We start from the raw sequence: 15,996 nt of genomic DNA on the forward strand, positions 1-15,996 counted from the left end.
ACTACTACTACTATTGATATCACTACTGCTACTATCACCACTACTACGACTACCACTACCACTTGCGCTACTACTACTACTACTACTACTACTACTACTACTTTCACCACCACTACTACTACCACTACCGCTTTCACCACTACCACTACTGCTACTTTCACCTCTACTACTACTACAACAACTTTATTAATACTATTTTCCTTAGTCATGCGTAAAAAGTTTATTTTACTTACGTTTTCTTTCGTGATTTGGTGTAAAAGAAAATGTTACACCGATTACGTATTGTTTAGAGAGAGAGAGAGAGAGAGAGAGAGAGAGAGAGAGAGAGAGAGAGAGAATGGAAAGGAAAGAAAGGGGTCGGAGATGGAAGAACCTTTAAGAATGGAGGAAGAGGAGGAGGAGGAGAAAGTGGAGGGAAAGGTTGGAGAAGAAAGAGATATGGAGATTGGGGGAAGAGGAGGAGGAGGAGGAAGAAGAGGGAAGAAGTGAAAGAATAGAGAGAAGATCGGAGGAGGAGGAGGAGAGGGAAGTATGAATGGGGGAACAGGAGGAAAGATAGGGGAAGGAAGAAATCTGAAGAATAATGGAACTGGAGGGAAGGAGAAGAGAGAAGAGGAGGAGGAGAGGAAATAATGAAAGGGGGAAGAGAAGAGAAAGGAGAAGAGGAAACTGTGAATGAAGGTGATAGGGAGTAGGGAGGAGGCAAGGCGTTTGGGGGGTGGGGGGGACTGGGAGGCGTGGGCGTAAAAGGTCAGAGAGGAAGGTTGGGAGGGGGAGGGAGTCTTCGTTTCTCTCCTCCTCCTTCCTCCTATTCATACGAGGATGGGTAGGGTAGGGTGGAGGTGATGGTGGTGGTGGTGGAGCAAGTACCCTAACACACACACACACACACACACACACACACACACACAGAGAGAGAGAGAGAGAGAGAGAGAGAGAGAGAGAGAGAGAGAGTAAAAAGAATTAAAAGAGGAGAATATCTTTTCATTTTTGTTATTATTGTTGTTATCATATCAAGTTAACATTTAAAGGGCGTGAACTTATATATTTAGGGTTTTAAAGAGTGAAGGGGGAAGGAAATGGGAAAGATTGTTATTATTATTATTATTATTATTATTATTATATTCCACATAAATAAATACGTAAATAAGAGGAAGAGGGAAAAGTGGAGAGAGAGAGAGGGGGGGGGGAGGATAAATATAAATTAAAAAACGGGAAAAGAGGAAGAGGAGAAAGGAGCAGGAGGAAGAGAGAGAGAGAGAGAGATTGCGCGCGCACCCCCCTCCCCCCCTCTCTCTCTCTCTCCCTCTCCCTCTCTAGCTCAGTATCAATCCGAGTCTTGTCGCGAACAGTCCGACCTGGTAACGGAGGTGTGTCTGTGGCTAGCTGGTGTGTGGTGCCCCCCCGCCCCCCCACGCCCACACCCCCACCACCACGCCCGCACACACCCCAGCACACGCCCACGCCCCCCCAGTGTGCGTGTGCGTGCGTGTGTGCGCGTCTCTGTAGCTCCACCCGCCCACTGACTCCTCTGAACCATATTGACAAGAGTGTGTGTGTGTGTGTGTGTGCGCGCCATATGGTGCCTCCCCCTCCCTCTCCCTCCCCCTTCCCCCCTCCTCCCCAATAATCCCAACCATGACCTAATTTGAGTGTTTGACCGGGTTGAATTCCTACCATATTGTGTCTGTGTGTTCGTGTGTGTGTGTGTGTGTGTGTGTGTGTGTGTGTGTGTGTGTGTGTGTGTGTGTGTGTGGGTTACTCCTTCCTCCACCCCCCCCAACTTGCAATCATTTCCTCCTCCTCCTTCCCCCCCCCCCCCCACCGGATTTCCCTCCATTTTTTCCTTCCTTCCCCCCTCCCCCTCCTTCTTCTCCACCATATTATAAGAAGCTCCCCCCTTCCTCCCCGCGCTCCCCACCATATTGCACTCCCCCCTCCCTCCCTCCCCACCATATTGCACCCCCACCACCTTCCCTCCCTTACCATATGTTTCCTTCTTGCCTCCTCCTACGCTAACATATTGCAGGGATGAGGGAGTTGTTTGCTTCCCTTCCCCTCCCTTTATCTTTCCCCTCCTTTCCCCTCCCTTCCGTCATCTTTCACCTACCTCCCTTCCCATAACACCCCTTTCCCTCCCTTCCTCACCCCCCTTAGCTAACATATTGTAGAGATCAGGGAGTTGTTTCCTTCCCTTCCCTTCCCTTCCCTTCCTTCATCTTTCCCCTTCCTTCCTTCCTTCCCATAACACCCCTTCCCCTCCCTCCCTTCCTTCCTTCCTTCCCCCCCTCTCCGCTAACATATTGTAGAGATGAGGGAGTTGTTTCCATCCCCTCCCTTCCTTCCCATAACACCCCTTCCCCTCCCTTTCTTTCTCTCCTTTCCCCTCCCCTCTTCCTTCCCTAACCCCTTCGGTAACATATTGTAGGGGATGAGGGGGTCGTTTTCCTCTTCTTTCCCCTTCCTTCCCCTCCTTTTCCCCCTCCCTTTCTTCCTCTCTCTTCCCCTCCCTTCATTCCCATCCCCCCTACGGTAACATATTGTAGGGGATGAGGGGGTTGTGTTCCTCTTTCCCCTCCCTTCCTTCCCCTAACACCCATACTCAACATATTGTAGTGGGGATGGGGGTCGTGTTGTGTTCCCCCTCTTCCCCCTTCTACCCCCTACACTGACATATTGTAGGGGGTGACTGTGGTAGTATGACCCTCGTTTTCCCTTCCCCTCTTTCCCCATCCCTGCCCTCCATTCCCCATCCTCTTTTTTCCCCCTTCTCTTTTTCCCCATCACCCCCCCCTCCCCCAATGTGTGTAGGGGGTGTGTTTCTCTCTCTCTCTCTCTCTCTCTCTCTCTCTCTCTCTCTCTCTCTCTCTCTCTCTCTCTCTCTCCACTTAGCTAACATATTGTGGTGTTTTTCCTCTTCCTCCTCCTCCTCCACTTTCCTTTTCCTTCCTCCGTTTCCTTAAATTCCCTTCCTTCTCCCGTCTTCCTTTCCTCTTCCTTTCCCTGCCCTTCTTCCCTTCATTTTTCTCCTTTTCCAGCCATATTTTAGCTTGTCTCCCTCCTTCCTTCCCTCCCATATCTGTCCTTTCCCTCCTTTTCCTCCGCCTCATCTTTCCTTCCCCTCCTTTTCCCTTCCCTTCCCTTCCCCATCCTCTTCCCTTCTCTTTCCCATCCTCTGCCCTTCCCTTCTATTTCCCTCCATATTGTAACATCCACCCACCACACTCCCCATCCCTTCTTTCCCCTCCATTTCCCTCCATATTGTAACATCCACCACCCTCCCTTCCCTTATCTAACCCCCCACACTTCATTGTTCATTACCCCCAGCCCCTACTCTTCCCCCTTCCTCCCCTCAATCCCCCACCCTCATCTCTCAAGACCCTTTCCCCTCCCTCCCCTCAATCCCCCTCCCTCATCTCTCATGACACCTTCTCCTCCCTCCCCGCCCTGTAACTCACTCTTCGAAACGTTTGGTGACAGACTGGAAAACGTTTGTGTGTGTGTATATATGTGTGTGTGTGTGTACACGTGGCAGGGGTGGTTGTTTTGTATACACGTTCATGGCGTTGAACCTGTGCGTGCTTGCATGTGCTTATTACTTGGTGTGTGTGTGTGTGTGTGTGTGTGTGCGCGCAGCAGGTGGCGTGGGTGCTGGCGTGGGCGTGGGGGTGACGTGTCCTCGTGTTCAGCAGCACCAGCCCCAGCAGCAGCAGCAGCCGTAGAGTACAGTGAGGTTACAAGGTGTAGGCGCGTGACCCGGCAGGCGGCGGCGTGCCAGGCAGAGTGCCGGACACTGGGACTGTGCGGGGCGGACAGAGCCGGGCGCCGCAGGTCGGGGCTGTGCTGCGTGCGGGGCGGCAGCAGGCAGGCAGACAGGCCGGCCGTGTGGGCGCGTGGCCAGGCTGGGCGGCAGCCTAGGTGTCCCTCCCGCACCTAGGGTGGGCGGGGTCGTTTTTGGCGGAGCTTGCGTGGCTGTGCTCCGGGGGGCGACGTGCCCCGTGTGCCCGGCATGGGCTGCTGAGTCTCGCCGCGAGTGTGTGGCGGTGCCAGTGTCGGGGGCGGGGCGGGGGGGCGGCGGTGTGGGGGGGTCGGCGGCCCCGTGATGGCGGGGGGCGGGCCCTGAGGCGCCGGCCGCCGCCACCCGTGTCCGCCACTGCGGTGTGGCGGGGCGGCGGCGGGGAGCGGCCCCCCTTGCTGCACCCCCCGCCCCCCGCCAGGCCCCCTCAGCGGGCCCTGCCTCCTCCCGCCCCCACCCTCCCCACCACCACTACCACCACCACTAACATTAACCCCACCACCACCACGCTGGAGGTGGCGCCGCCGCCGCCGCCGTCGCCAGTCTCCCCTGGGGTGGAGGCGGCGGCGGCGGCGGCTGGTGGAGTTGGCGGCGTTGAGTGGTGCTGCGTGGGGGGCGCGGCGCCCCAGGACCCGCTGCCCGGCTGGCTGGACGCTGACGCCGCCTACGTGTGCACGGCGCTGGCCCCCTCGTGCTTCCTAATACAGAAGGTGTGTGTGTGTGTGGCTACCAGGGCACGGGACAACAACACACACACACACACACCGTGGGTGTGTGCATGTTTTTATTTATCGATCATTTCTTTCCCTTCTCGCCTCGTGCTGGAGGAGAGTCGTGGACGAGCTGATGAACAGGTGGCACCATGGAGCTAGATTTGGGTGGCACGGCCAGCCACCTCCTCCTCCTCCTCCTCTTCCTTTTCCTCTTCTTTCTCCTTCTGTTCATCTTGTTGGTTTTATTTATTGCCTACATTATTATTATTTTTGTTATTATTATTATTATTATTATTATTATTATTATTATTATTATTATTATTACTGTTATCAGAATTATCAACCGGAAAGAAAAGATTCTCTCTCTCTCTCTCTCTCTCTCTCTCTCTCTCTCTCTCTCTCTCTCTCTCTCTCTCTCTCTCTCTCTCTCTCTCTCTCTCTCTCTCTCTCTCTCTCTCTCCCCATTCCCCCCGACTTCTAATCTTCCTGCTGTCTATTCCATTCCCCTCAATTTCTCCCCAAACCCCCAACACCAGTCTCAAATCACCCCTCCCCCCCCCCCTCCCCCAACCCTCTCAACACCTTACCTAACCTAATCTTACCTTTTCCTCCTTCCCTTTTTTTCCCCTCTTCCGTTCCCTTCCCTTGCTTATTCTTCCTTTCCCTTTCCTTCCCTATGCTATCTTTCCCTTCAGTTTCTCTCCCTTTGCTTTCCTTCCCTTCATCCCTTCAGTTTCCTTTGTTTTCCCTTCCCCATGGTCTCCTTACCTTCCCTTCCTTTGCCTCCCTTTCCCTTCCCTTCCCTAAGCTTCCCTTCCCTTTATTTCCTTTCTCTTTCTTTCCCTTTCCTTTCTTTTCCTTCCCTTCCCTTCCCTTCCCTTCTCCTCCCTTTAGTTTCCTTCCCTTCCATTCCATTACCCTCCTTTTCCTCACCTTCCTTTCCTTTCATTCCCTTTCATCTGCTTCCCTTCCTTTCCTTTCCCTTCCCTTCCATATTCCCTTCCTTTCCCCTCCATTCCCTTCCCTTCCCTTCCCTCCCCTTCCTTTCCCTTCATGAACCCCATCTCCACTAACCTAACCTTTCCTAGCACCCCCTTCACCTCCCTCCCCTCCCCCACACATATTTATATCGTCTTCCCCCCCTCCCCCCCACACACACATACTGGACCCTCCCTCCCCCACCCCCATCACACGAATTCCCTCCCTCTCCCCAGTGCCATATCACACACCCACTCCTTTCTTCTTAAATCCCCCTTCCTTCCCCACCCCCTTTCAACCCCCACCCATACCATTTCACCCCTATCATACAACTCTCCCACCCCAATTCACCCCATCCCCTACAATCTTACCCCACACCCCTTTCACCCCTAACCCCTCCCACACACACACCAGCTCACCCGCACCATACACCTCTCCCACTCCACCCTGACACACCTACAGCATCTACACCCTCCTAAGCCCCACCATCACCCCTTTCACGCCCCCACCATCTCACCCCACCACCCCTTTTTCACCCCCTACAGGTTTCGACTGGTGTGGGCGCCGTGCTTAACCCAGAGGCCTCCGTGTTCCAGCTGCCCCCATCCACCACCCCCACCTCCACCACAGCCCCCACCACGCCCACCACAGCCCCCCAGCAGCAGCGGCCCCCCTCCCCCACGCCGACCCCTACCGCCGCCCCCGCCACAGCACACATTAACGGCTACACACACAGCAGCGGTGAGTACTCTTGTTGTTGTTGTTGTTGTTGTTGTAGTAGTAGTAGTAGTGGTAGTAGTAGTAGTAGTAGAGAGAGAGAGAGAGAGAGAGAGAGAGAGAGAGAGAGAGAGAGAGAGAGAGAGAGAGAGAGAGAGACTACTATGCATAATATCACCACTATCTCACCACAACTACCACCACCACCACCATTACTACCACCAACACCACCACTACTAATACCATCATTACTACCAAAGCAATAATAATAAAAATGGTGATACTGTCTAATAATGCTGAGAGAGAGAGAGAGAGAGAGAGAGAGAGAGAGAGAGAGAGAGAGAGAGAGAGAGAGAGAGAGAGAGAGAGAAGGGAGGCTGTTGAAAAGATAAAAGAGAAAGGAAGGATGGAGATAATGAAAGAAGATAGATATAGATGACAAATAAGAAAAATAAATACCTACAAAGAATGAAAGGAAATGAAGATAGAGAGAAGAGAAAATAAAGATAGGAAGAAAGAAGAAAGCAAAATATGGGAAAAGCACTACACAACCAGAGAGAGAGAGAGAGAGAGAGAGAGAGAGAGATAGGGAGGGGGTAGTTGAAAAGAGAGGAATGAAAACTTAAGATGGAAATTATAAAAGAAGAAAAAATAGAGAGGATAAAGAAAAATGAAGAGGATGGAGGTGATGGAAAAGAGAAAAATGAGTATAGGAAAAAAATGGAAGCAAATGTGCACAAAGCCAGAGAGAGAGAGAGAGAGAGAGAGAGAGAGAGAGAAAGAAATATGAGGATTAGGAAAGAGAGAGAGAGAGAGAGAGAGAGAGAGAGAGAGAGAGAGAGAGAGAGAGAGAGAGAGAGAGAGAGAGAGCATAATATATGTTCACGTAGAGGAGAGGAAGCTGTGGGCAGACACTTCTCCATGGGGGGGGGGGGGGGGGGGGGGTATTTATAAAGCTGTTTATCTTTATCAAGCGCTAGGGGGCAGCACTATAGGTTTCGGGGTGTCGGGTATGGGTATAGAAGTAACTTTAAATATATATAAAAATAGCTATGCATCTGTCTCTTCCTTCTGTTAATATTCACTCTTGCATCTCTCTTTGTTTCCTTCCATCTCGATATCATTCTTCTTATAACCATTTCTTTTATTATATATTGTGACATTTTATTTACTTTATTTTCCATGTATTTTCATATTTTTTACTTATGATCACTTTTCATTACTTAATTCTACTTATTTTTATCAGGCATTTTTTTATTTTCTCTATATTTTCATTTAAGTCCTTTTATACATTATTTTCCTTATATATTTGCCTTTTACTTTATTTGATATTTACTTATTTTTACTTTCTACTTATATTTTTATCAAAGGCATTATTCTATTTTTTTTATATTCATTTAACTCCTTTTATACATTATTTTCCTTATATTTTCGCCTTTTCCTTATTTGACTTACATTTTCATCATTTTCAATTTTATTTTCCCTAATATGGTTTCATCTGACACTATTTTGCTTTCCTTTCCTTATAGTTTCTTTAAACTTTTTATTCTATTATCATTATATATACATAACACCTTTTTACTTTATTTTCCTTATATTTTCACAATTTTATATTATTTTCGTTATATTTTCATTGAACTCTATATCACTGTATTTTTCCTAATAGTATTTACATCTGACTCATTTTTTTCCACATTATTTTTATTTGTTTCCATCTAACTCACTTTTGCTTTATTTTCCTCAACTAACTTTTTTCTATCATATTTTCCTTATATTTCCATCTAACTCAATTTCACTTTATTTTCCCCTATAGTTTTCACATCTCATCTTATATTTTCATCTAACTCAATTTTACTTTAGTCTCCCCAATAGCATTTACGTGACTTCTATTTTATTTTCCTTATATTTTCATTTTCATTTAACTATTTTCCTCCACAATATTTACATCTAGTTCATTTTCTTACTCTATTTTCTTTATATTATCTAACTCCTTTATTTCCTCAATTGTTCACTCGATCCTCTTCATTCGTATAGAGTATTAGGTTTCTCTCCATATAGTCCGTTTTCTATGCTCTCTTTTATGAGGGGTAACTGAAGGAGGCTTAGAGAGCGAAACTAAAAAAGGAGTGGGGAAGGTAGGGTTGTATGGAGAGGTCATGGTAGAGGAGGAGGAGGAAGAGGGGAAAGTAGAGGAAGAAGACGGGTAGAAGGAGGAGGAGGTAAAGGAAGAAGACGGGGAGGAGGAGGAAATAGATGATGGTGAAGTATAACGGAGAGAGAGAGAGATTACTCGAAAACTATTATATTCTGTTCAAGATGTAGAAGAGGAGGTGGTGGATGGTGTTGAGAGAGAGAGAGAGAGAGATCAAAACACGTCTGGCTCCTGTATATACGCCTAATAATAGCAAAAGGAGGAGGAGGCAGAAGAGGAAGAGGAGGAACCTTACGCAAGCTCTATAGAAGAGATCTTGGCCTTACGAGGGACTAGATTCAGACACTTCAGACTCTTGTTTACCCCATAAAACACCCACGAAGAAGATAGTAGAAGCATTAGCGGTAGTAGCAGTGGTAGCCGTAATAACAGGGGTCAGCGTGGGTGCAGGGCTGTTAGGGGGAGAGGAGGAAGCAGAAACGAAAGAGGAGAAATACGATACTAGATTGAAACATGTCAGTCTCTTGTTTAGAAGGAAGGATGGAGATATTGAAAGAAGATAGATATAGATTACGAATATAAAAATTAATACCGACAGAGAATGAAAGGAAATGAAGATAGAGAGAAGAGAAAATAGAGTAGTGGTAACCGTAACAACAGGAGTGTGTGTGTGTGTGTGTGTGTTATTGGGTGTTAGTGGAAAAGGAGGAAGCAGAAGAAGAAGAAGAGGAGGAGGAGGATGAGGAGGATGACTCATACGAGACTAGATTGAAACATGTCACTCTCTTGTTCAGAAGTACAGAAGAAGCATTAGTAGTAGTGGTAACCGTAACAACAGGAGTGTGTGTGTGTGTGTGTGTGTGTTATTGGGTGTTAGTGGAAAAGGAGGAAGCAGAAGAAGAGTAGGAGGAGGAGGATGACTCATACGTGACTAGATTGAAACATGTCAGCCTCTTGTTCAGAAGCATAGTAGAAGGCGGCAGTAGTAGTGGTAACCGTAACAACAGGAGTCAATGTGTGTGTGTGTGTGTGTGTGTCATTGGGTTGGGTGTTAGTGGAAGAGATTCATACGAGACTAGATTGAAACATGTCAGCCTCTTGTTCAGAAGCATAGTAGAAGGCGGCAGTAGTAGTGGTAACCGTAACAACAGGAGTCCGTGTGTGTGCCTGGCCGTGTTATTGGGTGTGTTAGGGATGTGGCCGGTAGATGGCAGTATCAGCGGCGGCATTACCCATCAGCCCCTGCCACCACACCATGCGGCCGGTGGCGGTGGTGGCGGCGGCAACAGCAGCAGCCATCTTGCGTAGGCCAGCCGCGGCACCCTCACCAGGCCTCCACTGTTTGAGTAAGTTCAGCCCTCCACACGGCCCCCACGCACCCCACTCCACACCCCGCGCGTGCACCAACCCTCCATGCAGCCCCCGGGACACCCCTTACCCCGTGGAAGTCAGGATTTTGGGTGTGATGAGGGAAAATGTGGGAGAGTGTGCTTGTGGTGGCCGTGGTGGGGTGTATGGTGCGGCCCGGGGTGTGTTGATGGGGTGATAGTCCACATAGCACCCCTCCCACCCCCCACATGCCCCGCCTGGCATGTGGGGGGGGTATGTGGTCGGAGCTCCGGGTCATGTGTGGATGGGGTGCGTGGGAGGGGTGTGGGGGCGTAGGGGTGAGAGCCTATGGGGTGTGTTTTGGGGCAGCCCTTCACCCCCGCCCCGCCGCCCGTACGCCCACGCCACGCCCCCTCTTGTGTGCGTGTGTGTGGTGGTGTGTACGTGTGTGCGTGTATGTGGCTAGCAGACAACCACACACCCTAACAGATGTTTACACAACCACCACCCACCTGCACCCATACGTCTACACATGCACACACAGTCGCCTCCACATACACGCACATACATGTACACTTAGGCAGATACATTCACACAGCTGTCACATTGCTGCTACACTATCCCACACACACACACACACACACACACACACACCAATTGGTTCACAAAGTTGTCCTATCATTTTCATCACCATCACATTTCATCATCTTACGCACACACTAACATACTCACACACACACGCTCTGATACAAACCTTATGTGTGTGTGTGTGTGTAATAATTCGCCTCTTAGTTCGTCAATGTTACGTAATTAATAAGTTTTTCAGAAAGTGCAAATTTGAATGTAAAAATACGGCCATTCGTTTACAAATGTACGTAATTGTCACTGCATTAGACAAGGTCACACTAGTCAGATATATAGAGATACCAATTTAGGTGAATTCAGAATTATGTAACCCGAAACTTATATGCGTCGAGTGTCACATATTAGAACAACACTGCCTTGGACGTTCACCACAGTCTTCCAGCATCCAAGGACTCGGTTAAGTCATTGGATGCTGATAAAAACTAAATGATACAAATGAAAAACTAATCGTACTGCTTTTAGCTTACATGTATCAAACTACATAAATTAGAATAGCAGACTCATTCATTCGATATTCTCACAGCATCAGAGACCTTACTGATCGATATTACAAGACACTTTTGCTTCTCACATCATCTCTTTCTAACGGTCAAAGAGGGGGTCAGTCGGGTTCTCATGTGTTTCTTCAGGTTCAAGGTACAGAGGAAGTGTCAAACTACCACCAGGGTCATAAAACTACTACTGGTGATGCCCACAACTCCTACGAAAGCCTTGTTAAATATGTGTTTCTCTAGGTTCATGGTACAGAGGAAGGGTTACACTACCACCAGGGTCATAAAACTACTACTGGTAATGCCCACAACTCCTACGAAAGCCTTGTTAAATATGTGTTTCTCTAGGTTCGTGGTACAGAGGAAGGGTTACAATACCACCAGGGTCATAAAACTACTACTGGTAATGCCCACAACTCCTACGAAAGCCTTGTTAAATATGTGTTTCTCTAGGTTCATGGTACAGAAGAAGGGTTACACTACCACCAGGGTCATAAAACTACTACTGGTAATGCCCACAACTCCTGCGAAAGCCTTGTTAAATATGTGTTTCTCTAGGTTCATGGTACAGAAGAAGGGTCAAACTACCACCAGGGTCATAAAACTACTACTGATAATGCCCACAACTCCTGCGAAAGCCTTGTGAAATAGGTGTTCTTGGGTGACGAATTGTCGTATAATATGACCCCTTACTGTATTCAGGTGAGGTCAGGTTAAGTGGTCAGATTTTGAGAAGCTCGTTTGAATATAGAATAAGTCGGTCAGCTGTCAGGTTACATGTATGAAATGGCTTGAATCAAAACACCTCACTCTTTTATTCCCTTTCATCGCTTCATTTACCTACATTTTTCCTTTCCCGGTGTCTCATGGTAAACAGGCAACGTATAGTGTTCGCATTTCTGCCCCTCTACCTGTTTCGTCTCTTGGAATAATAATAGTAATAACAAACTGTACATTCACTATAATCAGATTATCCAAAACGCATACCCCAATTAACCTGGTAGCAGCGACAGGCCAAATTTGTGGCTTTATCGTGTACCAGCGACGGGCCAAATTTTTGCCATGATATAACCTCCCCCCAAAAATAGATGCTGCATAAACTGATCACAAATGCATTGATATATATTATGAAATGGTTTGCGTGAGTGATGATTTTTTCTCATCTTTCTCGCTTAGAGGGAGGGGCCTTTAACAGACATGATCCCTGCAGTTACCGGGTTAATCTATCACAGCAAAATCCAACTCTTCATAGGCGATGCTGCATTACTTGATTGTGTTTTAGTCGAGCACCCAGAACAGCAGGATGTAGTAGGTGTTTGCCGTCAGTTATACCAGCCAGGAAAGTAAATAGAACCCTAATCATTGTTGCTATATTAGGAAATGTGAGCATGGTTGAATTTTCTGTTAGACATAAGTGGCTAGGTTTGGGGCATCAGGTTAGGTAAATGCATAAACATTGGTTACTGTATTGGGAAGGGTCTGTTAGGGTAAATTTGAATGAGCTTCTATTGGTTTTGTTTTCCTCTACTTTTCACGCCTGCTGCTAAAAGTATGCTAGGCAGTCATTCAGTTGTGGCAGGTTAGATTAGCTCATATGATGTTATGGCAAGGTAGATTTGGTAGGTAGAATTACTGTTACGAAGAGTAGAGGTGAATTGTGCAACGGATATCAGTGGGTTCATTATGGCAGGTTAGGTTAGCACACATTATTCTGCTGGGCTGAAGGGTATGACAGTGAAGGTTGGCTTGCTAGTTAGAATTACTGTTATGGAGAGTAACATAGGGCAAATTTGGCTACAGATGTCTGTGTGTTCATTATGGCAGGTTATGATGTTGGACTAAATCTTATGACTATTAGATAAACTTAGATGCTGCTGCTGCTGGGCTAAAGGATATGACAATGAAAGTATGTTTGGTAGGTAAAATTATTATATTACAAAGAGTAAGGGTGAATTATGCAACATGTCAGTGGGGTCGTTATGATAGGTTAGGTTAGCTTAGATGCTGCTGCTGGGCTAAATGTTATGACTGAAGGTAGATTTGGTAGGTAAAATTACTGTATTACAAAGAGTAAGGGTGAATTTTGCAATAGATGTCAGTGGGCTCATTATGGCAGGTTAGGTTACCTCAGATTATGTTGCTGGGCTAATGGTTATAATATGATTTTTTATTTTTTTATTATATATACAATTAGTTATGGCCCATGAGGTAGTTGGGATGGATTTGGCAGCATGTCATTTGGTTAGGTAAGGTTAAGTTACATTAGATCATGCTGCTAGATTGAAGGTAAGATTTGTATCAAGAATGACAGATTATGGTCAAGGTTGAAAGTTAAGTTTGTAGTAAGGACAGATTATGCTGCAGGGTTGATGGTTAGGTTTATAGTTAGAATGACATTATGCTCAAGGTTATAAGTTATGTTTGTAGTTAGAATGATTATGCTCAAGGTTATAAGTTATGTTTGTAGTTAGAATGATTATGCTCAAGGTTATAAGTTAGGTTTGTAGTTTGAATGACATTGTGCTCAAGGTTATAAGTTAGGTTTGTAGTTTGAATGACATTGTGCTCAAGGTTATAAGTTAGGTTTGTAGTTTGAATGACATTGTGCTCAAGGTTATAAGTTAGGTTTGTAGTTAGAATGACATTATGCTCAAGGTTATAAGATAGGTTTGTAGTTAGAATGACATTATGCTCAAGGTTATAAGTTAGGTTTGTAGTTAGAATGACATTATGCTCAAGGTTAGTTAGAATGACATTATGCTCAAGGTTATAAGTTAGGTTTGTAGTTAGAATGACATTATGCTCAAGGTTATAAGTTAGGTTTGTAGTTAGATGACATTATGCTCAAGGTTATAAGTTAGGTTTGTAGTTAGAATGACATTATGCTCAAGGTTACAAGTTAGGTTTGTAGTTAGATGACATTATGCTCAAGGTTATAAATTAGGTTTGTAGTTAGAATGACATTATGCTCAAGGTTATTAATTAGGTTTGTCGTTAGAATGACATTATGCTCAAGGTTATAAGTTAGGTTTGTAGTTAGAATGACATTATGCTCAAGGTTATAAGTTAGGTTTGTAGTTAGAATGACATTATGCTCAAGGTTATAAGATAGGTTTGTAGTTAAAATGACATTATGCTCAAGGTTATAAGTTAGGTTTGTAGTTAGAATGACATTATGCTCAAGGTTATAAGATAGGTTTGTAGTTAAAATGACATTATGCTCAAGGTTATAAGTTAGGTTTGTAATTATAATGACATTATGCTCAAGGTTATAAGTTAGGTTTGTAATTAGAATGACATTATGCTCAAGGTTATAAGTTATGTTTGTAGTTAGAATGACATTATGCTCAAGGTTATAAGTTAGGTTTGTGTTTAGAATGACATTATGCTCAAGGTTATAAGATAGGTTTGTAGTTAGAATGACATTATGCTCAAGGTTATAAGTTAGGTTTGTGGTTAGAATGACATTATGCTCAAGGTTATAAGATAGGTTTGTAGTTAGAATGACATTATGCTCAAGGTTATAAGATAGGTTTGTAGTTAGAATGACATTATGCTCAAGGTTATAAGTTAGGTTTGTAGTTAGAATGACATTATGCTGAACGTTATAAATTAGGTTTGTAGTTAGAATGATTATTCTCAAGATTATAAGTTAGGTTTGTGGTTAGAATGACATTATGCTCAAGGTTATAAGTTAGATTTGTAGTTAGTATGACATGCTCAAGGTTATAAGTTAGGTTTGTAGTTAGAATGACAATGCTCAGGTTATGAGTTAGGTTTGTAGTTAGAATGACATTATGCTCAAGGTTATAAGTTAGGTTTGTAGTTAGAATGACATTATGCTCAGGTTATAAGTTAGGTTTGTAGTTAGAATGACACTATGCTCTAGGTTATAAGTTAGGTTTGTAGTTAGAATGATATTATGCTCAAGGTTGATGGTTAGGTTTTCAGTTAGAATGACAAATTATGCTGCCAGGTTAATGCTTAAGCTTGTAGTTAGAATGACAGGATATGCTGCTGGGTTGATGCCTAGGCTTGGAGTTAGAGTGACATTATGGTGCTGGGTTGATGCTTAGGTTTTCAGTTAGAATGACATTATGCTGCTGGGTTGAAGGTTATAGGTTTGTAGTTAGAATGACATGAAGATTAAGTTCCGACAAATTTGGTAAGAGATGTTAGTGGTTGGCCTGAAGGTTGTTACCATGGGAGGTTACATAAAGTTTCTGTGTTAGAAAGTTAAGGTATGACTGATATGAGTGGTTTTTCATTTTGTCCACCGTTGGTTTGAACCCACAGATGTTTTTTAGCTCTTATCTCTAAAGCCAGACTACTCAGTTATGAAAGCCAGTCTTTACATCCTGTCTTCATTTTGTTTTCCTCTACCATAAGCAAGTTTTCTGTTACATGCCCCAGGGCCTTCGTGTTTGAATGCCAGGATTTGGTCACCTTTCATCTTTCTCGCAATGTTGACAATGTTTCCTTCCGTTTATATTGCAGTGCTCTTATGCTTGGTATCATTTTTGTTGCCACGCTTTGCACTCCCCAACTCTCGTGTGTGTGTGTTAAGTAACCACACCACAACTGCATATCCTGCCTAGTCTTGATCTTATCGTAAAGTTATCAACATTATTAGCATCTCATCCATGTATTCGTGTGGTACTTTAACCCTTGTCGACAGCCTAAAACATTTTTCAATTTTCGTGTGTTTTCTAGGGAAGGGTTTTGTAGTTTGTCCATCTTTGTTTTCTGTAGCCTATCATGTCATTGTTCGTCTCAGTTTGTGTAATTCTGACAGAAGATAGGTTGGTACGTGGAAAATGCCCCCCCCCCTCCTCCTCCTCTCTCAGGACAGCATGGCACTAGCTGGTTCACTCTTTTACTGGCTCACTTTATCTTATCTCTGTGACTTTTATCTTACTGAGGGAGGGTTGGACACCAGCATCAAGGGGGGACAAGGTGACAGGGAGAGAGAGAGAATAAAGGATCTCCATTCTAATATACAACTGAAAAGGAGGAAAATATAAATCTGTCTTCGTCAAGGGAAAAAAATATATAAAAAAAGACATGTTTGAACCAGTAACGGAGAGAGAGGGAGTGAGAGACTGCCGCCCTTTCACCTTTTGTCTCTCTCCTTTATCTTGCTCACCTTTGTCTGGGCAATTAGTCGGTCGCCAG

General features: G+C 45.3%; 1 protein-coding gene and 1 long non-coding RNA gene across 2 annotated transcripts in view; both read left to right on the forward strand.

Annotated features, from left to right (window-relative positions):
* LOC127006439 (uncharacterized) overlaps window positions 1–6,208 on the forward strand; it is a 25,952-nt gene extending 19,744 nt beyond the window's left edge. The window contains exons 2-3 of the mRNA XM_050876390.1: window positions 1,387–1,550; window positions 6,084–6,208. Coding sequence (XP_050732347.1) covers window positions 1,387–1,550; window positions 6,084–6,208 — 289 coding nt within the window. The remainder of the gene's footprint in view (window positions 1–1,386; window positions 1,551–6,083) is intronic.
* A 1,715-nt stretch (window positions 6,209–7,923) lies between these two features.
* On the forward strand, window positions 7,924–15,645 carry LOC127006210 (uncharacterized). Its single transcript, XR_007759259.1, has 9 exons — window positions 7,924–11,169; window positions 11,275–13,198; window positions 13,489–13,560; window positions 13,754–13,795; window positions 13,838–13,933; window positions 13,976–14,059; window positions 14,228–14,395; window positions 14,478–14,546; window positions 14,628–15,645. It is a non-coding gene; the product is annotated as an uncharacterized LOC127006210 (long non-coding RNA).
* Window positions 15,646–15,996: the final 351 nt, after the last annotated feature.

The sequence above is a fragment of the Eriocheir sinensis genome, chromosome 32, assembly GCF_024679095.1.
Source record: "Eriocheir sinensis breed Jianghai 21 chromosome 32, ASM2467909v1, whole genome shotgun sequence".
In the NCBI taxonomy this organism is placed as follows: domain Eukaryota; kingdom Metazoa; phylum Arthropoda; class Malacostraca; order Decapoda; family Varunidae; genus Eriocheir; species Eriocheir sinensis.